A 14,842-nucleotide genomic window follows, 5' to 3' on the forward strand; every position below is an offset into this window, starting at 1 on the left:
AATATTTTCGCTTTCAAGTCTAGATTAACAGGAAATTAGCAGTCATTAATTTTTCATCGGAGAGCCCAATTTCAGAAGCTGTTCTTGGGCCCAAAAGTGGGGCCCCGTTTATAGAAATGTATTCACTGCATTCTTCTTGCCAATCTGAACACAGCGAATATATTTTCATGAACAAAATTTTTGTTTCAAACAAGCTGCTTATGAAATTTGCAGAATCGATGACGACTAATTTTACCTTAACACTACCGAAGCATCGGAGTTAAATATACGCATGGCAAATAGTTCTTTCATGCCTCTCGTTCCATTTATGCACATAAACGGCATTTAAACATTATTAACTGGGGCGGAGCCTAAGTTAGTGTGGTATCCTGCTGGTATGTACATGCTTTCAACCAATAGAAATATACGACCAAGTTTGGCATGCAGCAGGATACCAAAACGTCGTTATAAGTTTGCATCAGTCGTGTGATGCTGGTTGCTGGTAACGGTTCAATAAATGTTAATTTAACAGACAAAATACTCTCCAAGAAAATGTCCAATCAATCGAAGCTGCCGTCCACTAAGGGGCTGCTGTCAGTGTTCGAAAATGCCAACGCAAGTCTGATGGCTACGGCACTCGTGTCCTCCTCTAGTGAAGTTAGAAAGGAAAATGGTAGCTGCGTAGCCGACGGATCGTTCGCAACATTGGGACAGGAATCGGATGAAGATATGTCGGATTTTTCATCCAACGAAAGCGACGGAATAGAAGATGAGCTGCCGTATTCGTCCGTCGATGAAAAGAATGGTTAGTGAGATTTTTAAAGTGTAGTGTGTGGTAACTGTGTTCTTAATGTTGAAATAAAAACATAACCCAGATTAAAACGCATGAAGAGCAAAGTTTTCAAGACATCTTTGTGATATTATGCACGGTTTGTTACTAAACGCCTAAAAGTGACAAAAATCACATGAAAATCGTTTCTTAAAAATAGTAGAGCATAGCGATCTCAAAAAAAAAAAATTATAACCAAATTAGTTTCCATAAAACCACATTATTTATGCAAATTGCACTAAGAAACTTTTCTTATAAGTAGTATAAGAATTTTATCATTTAATTTGACATAAGGCAGATGAAAAAGAGTACCTTGCATAAGGCTTCCAGACCAATAAATCTGACATCAACACTTCTTAAGTTGATGTAGAAAATCACAGATAACTTTAACCGCCACGAGTTTTTAAAGAATTCTCAGTTGCATGAAAATCAACATGCATACCAACACGGCAAATCTATGGAAATAGCACTGAACTGTGTAGTGACGTTAATTGAGAAATTATTCAAATAGACGGCACTTTGAGCTTTCCTTGATATTGAAGGAACTTTCGATTACACGTCCTTCGATTCAATTATTACGGCTCTCTTTCAAAACGCAATCGATCACACTACAATAAACTAGATTCAAACAATGCTTTCGAGCAAAGAAATCACAGCATCATTGAGATAAGTCGGTCACGATTTCGGTGATCAAAAGATATCCACAAGGAGTTTCCTCCCCCTTGTTTTGGACACTGGTGGCCGACGCACTCCTTCACAAGAAATTGCAGCTTGGTAAGCCGTCAATGTACAACATATCATAGTTTGAGGCAGTACTGTAAAGTTGTTTTTAGGACCATGTTATGATGCTTACAAGACGGGTTTACTATAAACCCCACAAAAACAGTCACTATCATTCACTAGGTGAAGAACATAAAACATACTATTACTTCCCTTATACTGATTGGTCTCAAGCTGGGCTTTAGTAATGAAGTCAAACTCCTCGGAATTATTCTGGAAGGGGCCTGCCCGCCTAGATTATGCTGCTAAGAAGCTTGTAGACTAAACAGTTAAACAGTTTATCTACCAGTAGCTAAAAAACGACTCAACACAATCACAATCACTGAACTCCTAACTGGACACCGTCCCACTGTTACAAACCATGTAGTATCGAATTGGGGCACAGGATTACAACTATCTAGCACAGAGAACAGATTAACAGCCTCGAAGGAAGTAATCGATTTTTTGTGTGTAAAATCTGTTGGTAGCGCCCTCCAGAAATAGTTTGCCAAACGCATAAAAAATATCCATGTACCTTTATCAACATTTCTTTGTGCTGGGGTTACATAGCAGCAATAGCAGCGACATCAAGATTTAGTTTGCCACTTACTGCTCGAGGGGTGCTCTATTGAAACATTACTCGCAGATTACATAAAAACCTTTTACACACTTTTTGTCAATTACCTGGTAGCCTGTTCTCTGTGTATCTAGCTCAACTCCATCAATGGGTATGAGCAGCCCGTAAGCTATGTACAGTAATCGGGGTCTACCCCGAAAGCTGATCATTAAACTGTCATAGTGGCATTATGATCAAATGTCCTGCCATACAAAATAGCCTCGCAACCTAATCTGCATAGGGACTTGCGTGTTATAACGCCAACTCTGAATTAATTCCACAATATCTAGTCAGTACACAATCATGAGTCACACACAATTAACAGTCATTGAGACTTTAATGACTGATTTTCGATTGAATATTGCCCACTGATTGGTCAAATTATTGTGAACGCTTCTTATGAGTGTCTAATAATTTTATGAATTAAAAAGTATAATATTCACACATAAATTGAAAGCCAAAGTCAAAATAACTAACAATTGTGTGTGACCCATGTTCGTGTATTGATTGTCTGAGGCAGTCGACCCAACCATTTACGAAACGCTGGTCTAAGACATGCTGAAAAACCACAAAGTTATGAATTTCGACATGTTCTTAAATTTACTCTTAACATTGATGCTTTCGAGTTTTTCTTCTGTCGTTTAACATGAAGTTGAATTGCTTTTGGAGAAGCAATTGCTTTTGAAATAATATAGCTAAGTTTTACAAATTGGACTTGAAATTAAACACAAATTTTGCTTAAAACTAGACATGAAATTATTCTTAAAATTGTTCTTACAACCTCAAGTTGGATTTAAAATCAAAGTTGATCAAAATGGGAATTGAAATTAAACCAGAAATCGGATATAAATCTATACCTATAAAAAGGGATTTCTGTCTGTCTGCCCGTATGTTCTTTATAGAGTCGAAAACTACTGAACCGATAGGCGTGAAAATTTGCATGTAGGGGCTATTGGGGCCGGAGAAAGTTCTCATAATGGTTAGAGACCCCTTCCCCCACTAAGAGGGGAGCTGCCATACAAATGAAAAACAAATTTCTGTCTGTCTGTCCGTATGTTCCTTATAGAAGCGAAAACTACTGAACCGATCGGCGTGAAAATTTGCTTGTAGGGGTTTTTAGGGCCAGGGAAGGTTCTTATGATGGTTAGAGACTCCTCGTCTCACTAAGAGGGGGGGCACTCCCATACAAATGAAATACATATTTCTGCATAACTCGAGAACTAGCCAAGCAAATGGAACAAAATTTGGCATGTGGGTGTTTTAGGGGATAAGAATTTTTTCTATGGTGAATTGAGACCCCTCCCTCTTTCAAGTGAGGGGTTTTGGAGGCAAGAGTTTTTTCTATGGTGAATTAGAACCCCTCCCCACTTTGGGAGGGGGAGCTCCTATACAAATGAAATCCGAATTTCCTCATAATGCGAGAACTAATCAATCAAATAGAACCAAATTTGGCATGTGGGTGTTTTAGGAGGCAAATTTTTTTTCTATGGTGCATTGAGACCCCTCCCCTCTTTCGTAGGGGAATTATGACCCCTCCCCCCTATAAGAGGGGACGTTCCCATACAAATGAAATACAAATTTCCTCATATCTAGAGAACTAATCAACCAAATGGAACCAAATTTGGCTTTGCTTTGCTTTTTTGGAGGGTTTTGGCAGCTGGTATTTTTTTCATGATGGTTTTAGACCCCTCACCCCTCTGGTAGGGGGATAAGGACTCTCATACAAATAAAACAGAAATTTTTGCATAACTTAAAAACTAATCGAATTCGAGAAATTTTAGACTCTTCCATAAAACATTAGTCAATATCAAGACCACCAAAAACTATCAATAGTAACACTAGATGATTCAGCGTGAGACGGCCGCAGGCAGCGAGTGTTGTCGGTAACCCGCCGTCGAAAGCACCGGCCACTGCGGGGGCAGCCCTCCGCAGAGATCACCTCTATCTAGGTTTATTTATTTTCCTAGGTTTACTGACCTCTATTAATTTCCTTCAATTGGGTCCGAACGAGCGACAGCGAGTGAGCAGAGGATAACCCCTGTGAAATGGTACTTTCCACGAAAACATTTTCCGTGAAATGGTACATCCCGCGTAAGGTTTATCGCGAAATGGTATTCCGCGAAACTCTACCCAAGCAGGAGAAAATTACTGAAGAATACCTGATATTTTTGGTGAATAACTGAATATCTGAATTTGGTATTGATGAGCTTGACATAGGAGGAAAAATGGCTCAAATAATAGCTAAAAATGTTCTACAAACACTTAAATAATAACTGGTTTTGTTATTGCAATATCTAAATAATATCAAATGTTTTTGCTACACGGGACATCAATTAAAGCTTTATACCTCAATAAGGCATTTACAAGTCATTCTTTGTAGCTTCATAGCTGATTGAGGTATTCATTTGGTATAGCACAAAAATGTAATATAACTTATTATTAGAATATTGAGGTATCAAATCTTATCGAGATACTCATAAGTTATTCTTCATAAAAATACGATAACTAATGAATATCAAATTTAGATATGATAGCTTAATTTGATATTCACTAGGTATGGATGCGGTATTGGCTCCTGCTCGGGTATATACCGCGTTATGGTCAACCGAGAAGTGGTGTTCCGCAAAATGGTATTCGGCGAAATGTATAATCATGGCGAATATTTTAATGCTATCCGCTTTATTTTATCAGGTTTAGTAATGGGGGAGTTGTTTTCTACTTTACTGTGAGGAAAATTTGTATATTAAACCACCCACGAACTCCTCAGAAACTTGTAAAACTCGAGATTGTGACAAAGGTCATCCGCGATTCACGATTTATGTACAACACGGTTTAATTTGTGGCAAAATGAAGTTTGTCGGTTCAGCTAGTTAGGAATAATTTAACTTGAAATAGTACTTAGCATGGAACTTGGTCGGACATGAAATATGATGTCGAACTAAGCTTAATAAAGAGCTTAAAATTGGATTGCGGAGTTTCCACCTATTTAGAGTCCCACGCGAAAATTATTAGCGTGGTTACTTTCTGCGTTTACCACGCATGTTTGCAATTTAGCAATTTGAACTATCAGTTTTTCGTTATTGCCACCCCACTGCACCCCTCCTTGCTTGACAAGCATATTTTCAATGTATTTATTAAGTACAGGATAATTATTATTAAAAAAAGAATTTGCGTAGGACTCGTTAAATTGCTGCCAGGTGCAAGAATTAAAGAGTACATTTTCATTTCCGTTTCTATTTGCAGTATGAGGTGAGGCAGTTAGAGCCAACCCGCATAAATGAAAACAGTTGTGAAAATGGTCATAACCATATCGCTATTATAATCCCTATAATCACCATACTATCAACGCTTACAGTACATTCCAAAATTAGAAATTTCGATGGCGTCTACCATTTAGATTATGGTTCAACCATTATCATTATGTTCATCATATCCTACGCTTCAGAAATATGTATGGAAAATCACTCGTTTTCGTATGATGAACATTTTTAACGACCTATTGTTTTTATGGTTACTTGTCGAATAACCATAATTAAAATAGTTGATATTATACCAGGCAACAGTTCTGGTACGGTGCGGCACCATTTGACAAATGGTTCTAGATTGGAAGATAGATGATAATGTTTATGGTTAGAGTATTGTTCCAATTAATGCGGGAAGTCTCTCCAAGGCTGAGAGAAAGAGTTAATGATAATCATAATAATGGACGAAAGAGTCCCTGTGGACCACACTAACACCATGATGACTTGTTGGTGATGATAAAATGACAGAATAAATGATCATAGTCATCCACAGGCTCCTAGCCTCGTTGTCGTTCAGGGGTTTCCTCATCTGAAACTACACTTTTGTTGCCTGCCACAACAAAACCAAAACCATTGTGAAAAGTAACAGGATTGAGAGAAGACAAGAAGACAAAAACGGTTTTAATAAATCGGCACCAACTTTTCAAAAGGGCTAATCTACAAAATGTAAACAAACCGAGTGAGGGTTGTTTTTTGCTGGACTAGCATAGGGAAAGAAACCCTCATTCGGTTTGTTTACATTTTGCAAATTGACCCTTTTGAAAAGTTGGTGCCGAAATATATAATTTGTTTTCAAAAACAGACAAATAAACGCTAATGCGCAAAATTGGTTAAAAACGGTGATCTGGTCGGCGTGTAAGACAGCGTTCTTGAACATTAAGTCCCAAGATTCACTAATCTTGAATATTAGAATACAGAATCGTACGAAAATCGTTTGAAAAGTTCAGAGCCCATAACAAAATTCCAACTCTCTGAAGCTAAACTTGAAAGTAGACTTGAAATTCGATTTAATTTGAACTTGACATTGGATATGAAATTAGACAAAAAATGAAATTAAAATTGGAATAATTTAGAATTTGGAATAATTTAAACTTTAAGCTTTACTTTAAATTGGACTTGAAATAAACTTCAAATTGTAATTGAGCTTAAACTGGACTTAAAACTAAACTTGAAATGAAATTTGAAACTGGACATGAATTTGGACTTGAAAGCTTAGAAAACTATGTTCACGCAACTTATTGGAAAAATTGCTGTTGATTAAATTGCCCTTAAAAAACTTCAAGCTTCTGGGTTAAACGAATTACTTTATTTTACATCAATTGCGCCAGTGTGCCCCTAAAGGATTAACGGATTGGCCACAAAGTTACAGGAGAAAATATTAGGATCTTTCGTACCAATGCAAAATAGACATTCATTAATATACATTCCTTAGTATTTATCATTGTTAATGACACTGTGAGACAAACAGTGCGGTAAATTTAAAAAATTGGCTAGTTTTTGACGTAGGACTACGTCTTACGGCAAGTTTTGAGATAGGGTGTCATTCCAAAAAATCAAAAAATGCGAGCGTCACGAAAAATGAAAGGTTTTGAGCGCTAATAGCTCAGCGGTTTTCCGATCGATTTTCAACATTCTTACACCAATCAATCGGAAAATCTTCTAAGAATTGACCCAAATGAAGAAAAGTATGGATTCTTGATGTTGAACTATTGAAAAATTGAAAATAATGAACCTATATTTTACCAGAATTCTCGCTTCGTGATTGGTTGGAAGATTCTTTACGATGATCTAAACCTATACCAATTTGATATCTGTGCTTGGGAAGTAAGCCAAAACAAGTGACAAAGTTTCCTCATTTCAACAAGATTTCTTAACACCGCGATTCAACCTAGACCATTTTGATGTCCTTGCTTGGGAAGTACGCCAGAGAGAGTGACAAAGCTCCCTCGTGCCAACAGATTTCTTACGAAAGCGATTAAACCTAGTCCAATCTGATGTCTGTGTTAGGGAAGTGTGCCAGAAAAAATGACAAACTCGTTGTCCCAACAGATCGCAAATTCTTTACTGCGTGACGATTAAACCTCGGCGAATTTGATATCTGTGTTGGAAAAATGTGCTACAGCTGTAGTGTTCGGTTATAATACGACTATGTATGAATACGCATGCTTGCCGTTTCATTAGAAGTGTAGTGAAAAGATGTGCTGTTGATAAAATAGGATTGAATTGGTAAAATCCTTTCAATGTGGGAAACCGTGGATAATAAAAACAATCTTTAATTTCAGTAAGGTAGCAGGAAAGTAATAGTTTATGTTCTTGATTTTGTTAAATTGTTTTGAAATGCACAATCTTTTGGGAATTGAACGTATGCAATGTTACTACTTTGATAAATGTTACATACAACGCATGTAGCATGTATATATGTTGCATATAGCATGTATACATGAAGAATCGAATGATTACAAGCATGAATACATGCCACTATCACTACAAAGAGGCTTACGTAGTCCTGCGTCACCTATATATGCGGTCGTGTCTTGTACACAACCCCTCTGATTTTTTTAAATTTTCTAAGAATTCGAGGTTTTTACCAGAATAAATAAAAATGCCCGAGGAGTTCCGGTTTTTAAGTGTTATAATAGAACTTTAATATGTCTTCAGTATTTTCTGATTGTCTTCAAATAATAATGCCTACCATCTCATTTTGATTCTGCATTAAAAACAATTAAGAGACATGGCCGATTAAAACATTTAAAAAAATACTATTTCATTTTGTTTCAAATTACGATTTTCTCTCACGCTTTCTCTCTCTGTCTCTCCCTCTCTAAACTAAACTAAAAGGATACACCTTTCAAATGGATTGAAGCGCAATCAAAAAATTATAAAAATTTTAGAAAAAAAACAGTTTCACCGATAGACGACTTTCCCCTAAACAACAAAACGACTAACTAAAAAACTCTTTTTTCTGCCATAAAATATGCGTAGAATGTAAAACACATATTTAGAAATTTAACTCAGTTTTTTGCGTTATTTTATTGCACACGCAGATGTATTGGGTCTTAAAAAAGTGGATAGGCCAACCTCCTGCAGCAAATCAAGTTCGCAACTCCCGCCAGCTTCACCGGGGTTACCAGTTTTAAACCTAGCCGGTACTAAGCTGGGTATCGGAAGTGGTTCGGTCGTCCGTAAAATGTTTACTAACACCCGAGAGCGCTGGCGGCAGCAAAACGTATCCGGAGCTTTCGCCGAACTGCGGAAGCTGGTTCCGACTCATCCTCCCGACAAGAAGCTTTCCAAGAATGAAATCCTCCGAATGGCTATCAGGTAACTAAAGAATTTTTGCGAAACAAATTTTTAGTGAAGGTGTTACGATTATTTCCAGATACATTCGTTTGCTGACAAACGTGCTTGAATGGCAAAAGAAGCAGGAAACTATTGATAGATCTTCCGAAGGTCAAGTGGATCATTTAAAACCCCATCAACCAAATGGATTGATCAAATCATCTTATCAATACCACAGTGGAAATAATGAAAATCATTTCACCGGGAATTTTCGCGACAACGGGAACAATCTACTTATGATGGTTCCCAAATCCTTCAGTAAAATTCAACTTCAACAGAAATGTTCCTCGGAATACGTGAATGGTTCTGCCGGCTTTCGCACAACCAAGACCGAATCATCTGAGTCATGTTCTCCATTAATTGAAAAGATTAAACTGGTCAACAAACTTTGTCCATCCGGGAAAATCGGTAGAAATGGTTTGAAAAGTCGCCGAAAGACCATTCCGTTGTGCGCCATCGGAGAGGGATTAAAAACGGATCTAGGCTTGGGAGGCTTTATCGATAAAAACAGCGTGGAAAACGAGATTAAGCGAGAAATCAACATGTGTCACGAACAGCGAAAATCGCATCCAATTGCAGAAACTGGGCTCAAAGACGAGGACAGCGAGGAAGATCATGCAGCAAAAAAAAATTAAGGTCCAATTAGACAAGCTGGAAATGGTTGCGAAGTCAAAGTATTGAAATTCAACTGGCTAACTATTAAATTATTACACTAATGGAATATTAATAATCGGTTAGTTTTTATTGGAAACCTGGGGTTCCACCGTAAATTACGGGGTAGTCTGCTTGAAAGAAAATCACTCTCTCTGTCTGTTTAGAAATTCATTGCTGATATCCCTTTGTGCACGTGTTCGCACCCTCCAATAAAAAGCGCAATCCTGCCATTGAAACCCTCTGGTGAGATACAGATAAGTTTTTCTCACACCTTTCGTCAGCTACTCCAAATATTTGATGGGAAATCTGATCCGAGCCGTGCAGTCAATCGTTTAATCCCGCAAATTAATTTCAAATGATGCTTGATGAACAACCACACTCGCATTCTTCGGCGCCAGGTCACGTGTCCGGTTGGCGCTAATAGGATAAAGATTAGTTTATTTTCATTGAATTAGGAAGCTCAGCCGGTACCTGCCTGCTTGTTGCTGCTCTCTTATCTTGCGTTGCAGCACGTGTCCCCTTCCAGCTCACGTCAAAAGTCATATGTATTATATACAGGATGATGGGTTTGGCAAAGGGAACGCAAAAGACATGGAAAAATATTTTTCATGAGCAATAAAAATATGTGATGTCACATTACTGATGTGCGATGAGAAACCATCCAAATATCAAGTGAATTGCCACAAATGTTTGAAAAACCTCAGTATATGAGGAAGCTAAAGCATCGGCAAGCCACGCCTCCCTGTAACTGGAGGCAGTAAAAGGTGAGAGAAGAGGATGTGTAAAATATAAAATCTACAGTAATGCCACACTTATGGCGTAGTGCTGTTCATCCATCGAAATTTCTCATTTTTATTTCAAACAATTTAGATCATTGATTTGTGGCTGGTGAAAGGCTTACGATAGGCTCTGACTGTATAGAAAAAATCAGCATCATAGGTTTTGGGACAACTAAGAAGTTGTAATGAGCGCACAGCATCACTCACCGCATTATTCGCTGGATTACTGTATGTATTTTTTATGTTCGATTATGTATTATGGATCATTTTTTCATATATTTTTGAACAACTTAACAGAGACTGAAGTTATTGAGGATACAAAAATTTTTCCTTAGTATCGAAAAATGCATGCATCAATTTTAATAATTACAAAAAATACCTAGTTTGGTTAGCTTTACTGGATTTTTTTGTTTTGTTTTGAACGTATATTATGTAATATAAGGATTAATCACATTTTTCTAAGTTATAACCCAATGATGAACATGAACTATTAGCGACGCCATCGCATTCGTTTACATTCTAGGTCACCGTATATAAAATCCACGAAACGTGAAAATCGAGTACCACCAATACTTATGGTCGGAAAATCTTATTCGATGAGATAACTCGTGGTAAAAAGCAAAGTAAAAATGAATTATGAAAAAATCTTAAACATTCGTACTCGAAAAAATAAAATCATCATTATAAAAGTGCATAGGAAGCAGCATTTTTATTTCTTTAGAATTAAAGGCATACTTTTGCAAGCAAGCATAATTAACTATGGAGTACTAATTTTCAGTGAAAATCTTTGCTTATCTGAACCAGAATCTCGACACACTCAATAATGAAAAAAAACTCGCCCTGTTATCGCTTTCGAGAATCTGGCGAAGTATCGCCGGAAAGCCCGAAATTATAGGCTTCGTAGTTATTCTTTCACAGAAGTTTTGATTATGCTAACTTCATGCTGCACCCTTCTACTTCCTTTTTTTTACGGTTGACCTTTTGGACGTTCCCTTTATGTAAAATGACCCAAAAGTTTGGGTAGCTCAATTAAAAGCAATTATATTAAACGGTGATAGGCAAGTGCCGACGGAAAATAAAGTGGAATATAACAGATCAGTGAACATCAGCTTATCGTTTATTTCAAAAATGTATTGGTCTATAACTAGCATCGTACAACAAGTGTTATTTTATGAAAATAGAAGCAAATTCGAAGCGTCGTCAGCAAATCAAGAAAAAATATCAGAAAAAAGGTTTCAACAAAACTTTTCACGATAGTGAAAGATCAAATACAAAAGTTGGTAAAACTGTGCGTCATGAAAATTAAAAAAAATATTTTTTCTTATTCATTATAAGGTACTCGGGGCAAGTAAGACCTAAAAATGGCATATACCGTGGACCCCCGTTCGTTTGACCGTTTTTAATCTGAGCACTTTAGCACACCCCGTTGGTTTGCACGACGTGCAAATTAAAAATGGTTCAAATGTCATTTCCAATATGACATCTTTTGGTTATGCAGACAATGCACATAAACACGATTTGTTTGTGCTGATCTAGCGTGTTTAATATGTTTCACATTGCGTTTTCCCAACGATTATGGTAGAAATTAGATCAGAGAATGGAATATTCGCTGCTTGCAACTGCCAACTGAGTCAAATCACCAAAACAATAACAAAGAGCAGGGCAGCCAGTTCACACAAGTTCCAGCATATTTAGGGTTACCAGTTGTTCAAATTAAAAACTAACCCCGTTAGTTTGTATGAGGAATCGTTCAAACGAACGGGGGTCCACTGTAGTAATAAACCCTTTTTTCCTGTATGGACTCATCACTGCGACCAGTATCGTTGATCTATATTGTGATATCGCCCGGGTGTTTGTTGTATGACCCGCACTGCATTTCTTTGCTATAATCGCTATTGAGTGAGCGATATGCTTATTGAATTTTATGCGTGCTTGTGTATAATTGGGTTTTAACCTTCCTTCTATGCTTTCTATACTTTACCGACCTCGTTCCACATGACAGCGCTGTCCCCAATTATAGCCATCCCTAGCATAGCACAGCTAACCTGTGCATTTAACTACAAGGGTCATTTTTGCACCGTCAATAGGCCTTATCGGGATAATATAGAATTCAGCATGAAGGAAAGGGTGATGCGGGGCCTGAGAATAAACCCATGCTAAAGTCACTTTAACATCGAATGGCCTGGTTCTACAACTAAGATTCGAACCCACGACCATTCGCTTGTCCAAGCAGACTCAGTAACCCTGCGGCTACAGAGCCCCCTAATAAACCCTTACTCAGCTATGTACTCTGTAGATTATGCCAATCATTATTCTAAAAATTTTGCAGCAAACAAACTCATTAGCAGTGTCTTTTCGAAGGTTTAATAAAAAAGAATGACTATCAATTTATATGAAATGAAACTAAGGCGAATTTTCGAAATGAAGGCGATAGCACTTGCTTTATTTATCGGGGCCAAGGGGACATCTATTTAAATTTGATTAAAAAACATTAAATAACAAAAAAAATACGTATTCCTAATATAAAGCAACATTAAAGCATTGAAAATACTAACCACTGACAATGTTTCCGCTAATAATTCATAAAAAAAGTGCCGTAACAATATTAATATTAAAACCAATTCGGGTACGCAGTAAAACATTATTGTAACGCAATGTAGTTGAATATGGAGCTGTGCCCAAACCCTATACGAGACAAAATTTATGCTTGATCATTCTTCAGTGGCTCGAAAATACGAATATAATCTGATTGTTATACCATAGATCCAGTTCGCTGTGGTTCAAAGGTTCACCTATATATCTGCGATCCACATAGCCTGGGAGCAGAAGCTAAATCCGGTTATAACTGGCGCCAATTTTAGCTGGGTTGAATCTCTTCACCAAGGAAAGGTTTATGGAAAAATCACTGTGTTTCTCTTCCGTTATACAAATTTTCAGAGAGAACCCTACAAACATGTTTGTCGTATAACAGCTTATCAAGCGCTTGTTATCCGGTAATTAGCTTAACGTTGGTTGAATAACCTACTATTCAACAAACATGTTTGTTGGGAAAACCGATACATACCTACGATCCTGTTGACTCTAACAGTATCTCCCAGCCGCATAGCGGAGATAGCGGCTTAGAGTTGGGACCCATAATACATGGACAAATTCCTAAAACTGACCGGGGATTCGACCTCGAGCGCTGCTGGAGGCAAAGAGGATATCTTCGCCAGGAGCAGTAAATTGGTGCACTCGCCGCCAACGAAGACTGGTAGCCCCCCGTTACTGGAGGCGTAACCCAAGAAGGGAAGCCCGCCGAAATCGGGGGCACAGCCCAAACAGGGAAGCCCTCCAAAAACGGGGGCGACACCGAAGAAAAAGACAAGTTGTACTCGTTCATCAACTTGCGGTCCAGTGTCCACCTCGACATTAAAAAGCTGGCGGTGAGCCTCTGCTCTACCGTCATAGCTGCCGAGGTGTAGAGGCATGAGCTTCTGCAGCGATGCGAGATCGCCGAAGCTCAGGCCATAGCCGCTAAGGCTGTGGCCATGCCTAGTCATGTGTGTACGCTGCTTGCCATGCGCAAACCGGCTACGCCTGACCGTGGACCAACGCTGGTGGCCAAGAGGCAGCGGACTTCGGACCGCGCCTCTACCAGCGAACTGCCGGGACAGGGGACGACGACTGGCGGGTGGTTAGGCGTAATGCGCCTAAGCCACCTAAGCCGAAACCGAGCGAGGTCGCGTCTGTAAAGAAAAAACCAAGGCGGGTCCATAAGGGCGACGCCTTAGTAGTGAAGCTGGCAGGTAAACTGTCGTACGCTGACCTACTGCGCAAGGTTAAGGCGGGCCCCAAGTTGCAGGAGCTTGGGGCCAACGTGGCGAAGACCCGCCGAACCCAGGCCGGGGATATGCTCTTCGAGCTCAAAAAGGACCCAACGGTCCAGAGCTCGAACTACAGGGAACTGGTTGAGCAGTCCCTGGGCGAAGCGGGCCAGGTCTAAGCGCTGTCGCAGCGTATTCTTGTCGAGTGTAAGAACCTCGACAAGATTACGACGGCAGTTGACCTGAAGGATGCTTTGCGGAATCAGCTTAATGTTGATGTGGCAACCGCAGGCATCCGGTTGCGGAAGGCATACGGCGATAAGCAATCTGCGACCATAAACGTGCCAGAGGCCATCGCTAATAAATGGGCTTCGGCCATCGGGCGGGCAAGTGTAATCGGTGTAATCGGTCCAAGCTGTGCAGGTGGTGCGGCGAAAACGGGCACTTCGCCAGGGGATGTAACAATCCCCCCAGGTGCTTGCTCTGCACAGCCGAAGCGGGAAATAAGCACGCCACAGGTGGTCCACTGTGTGCGGCTTATAGGAGGGCCATGCAACCATAATTGTGCAGGTTATACAGATTAGCCTGAACCACTGTGATACGGCACATGAGTTGCTTTGGCAAACGGCAGCCGAAACGGGGTGAGATATTGCCATTATCGCGGATCCCTACCGGATCCCCCGGGGCGGCGCTAACTGGGTAATCGACAAGGGTCTGCATCTGTAGCTGCTACGCTCCACCTAGGTGGTTGCCGGAGCAGATGCTAAACGAGCTCATGG

At 39.3% G+C, this 14,842-nt stretch overlaps 1 protein-coding gene across 1 annotated transcript; it reads left to right on the forward strand.

The window, feature by feature from the left end:
* The first annotated feature begins 531 nt into the window (after positions 1–531).
* On the forward strand, positions 532–9,459 carry LOC128745531 (uncharacterized). Its single transcript, XM_053842605.1, has 3 exons — positions 532–784; positions 8,530–8,806; positions 8,865–9,459. The coding sequence occupies exons 1-3, from the start codon at positions 532–534 to the stop codon at positions 9,457–9,459; spliced, it is 1,125 nt and encodes a 374-aa protein (XP_053698580.1).
* Positions 9,460–14,842: the final 5,383 nt, after the last annotated feature.

Source organism: Sabethes cyaneus, chromosome 1 (genome assembly GCF_943734655.1).
Source record: "Sabethes cyaneus chromosome 1, idSabCyanKW18_F2, whole genome shotgun sequence".
NCBI classification, from domain to species: domain Eukaryota; kingdom Metazoa; phylum Arthropoda; class Insecta; order Diptera; family Culicidae; genus Sabethes; species Sabethes cyaneus.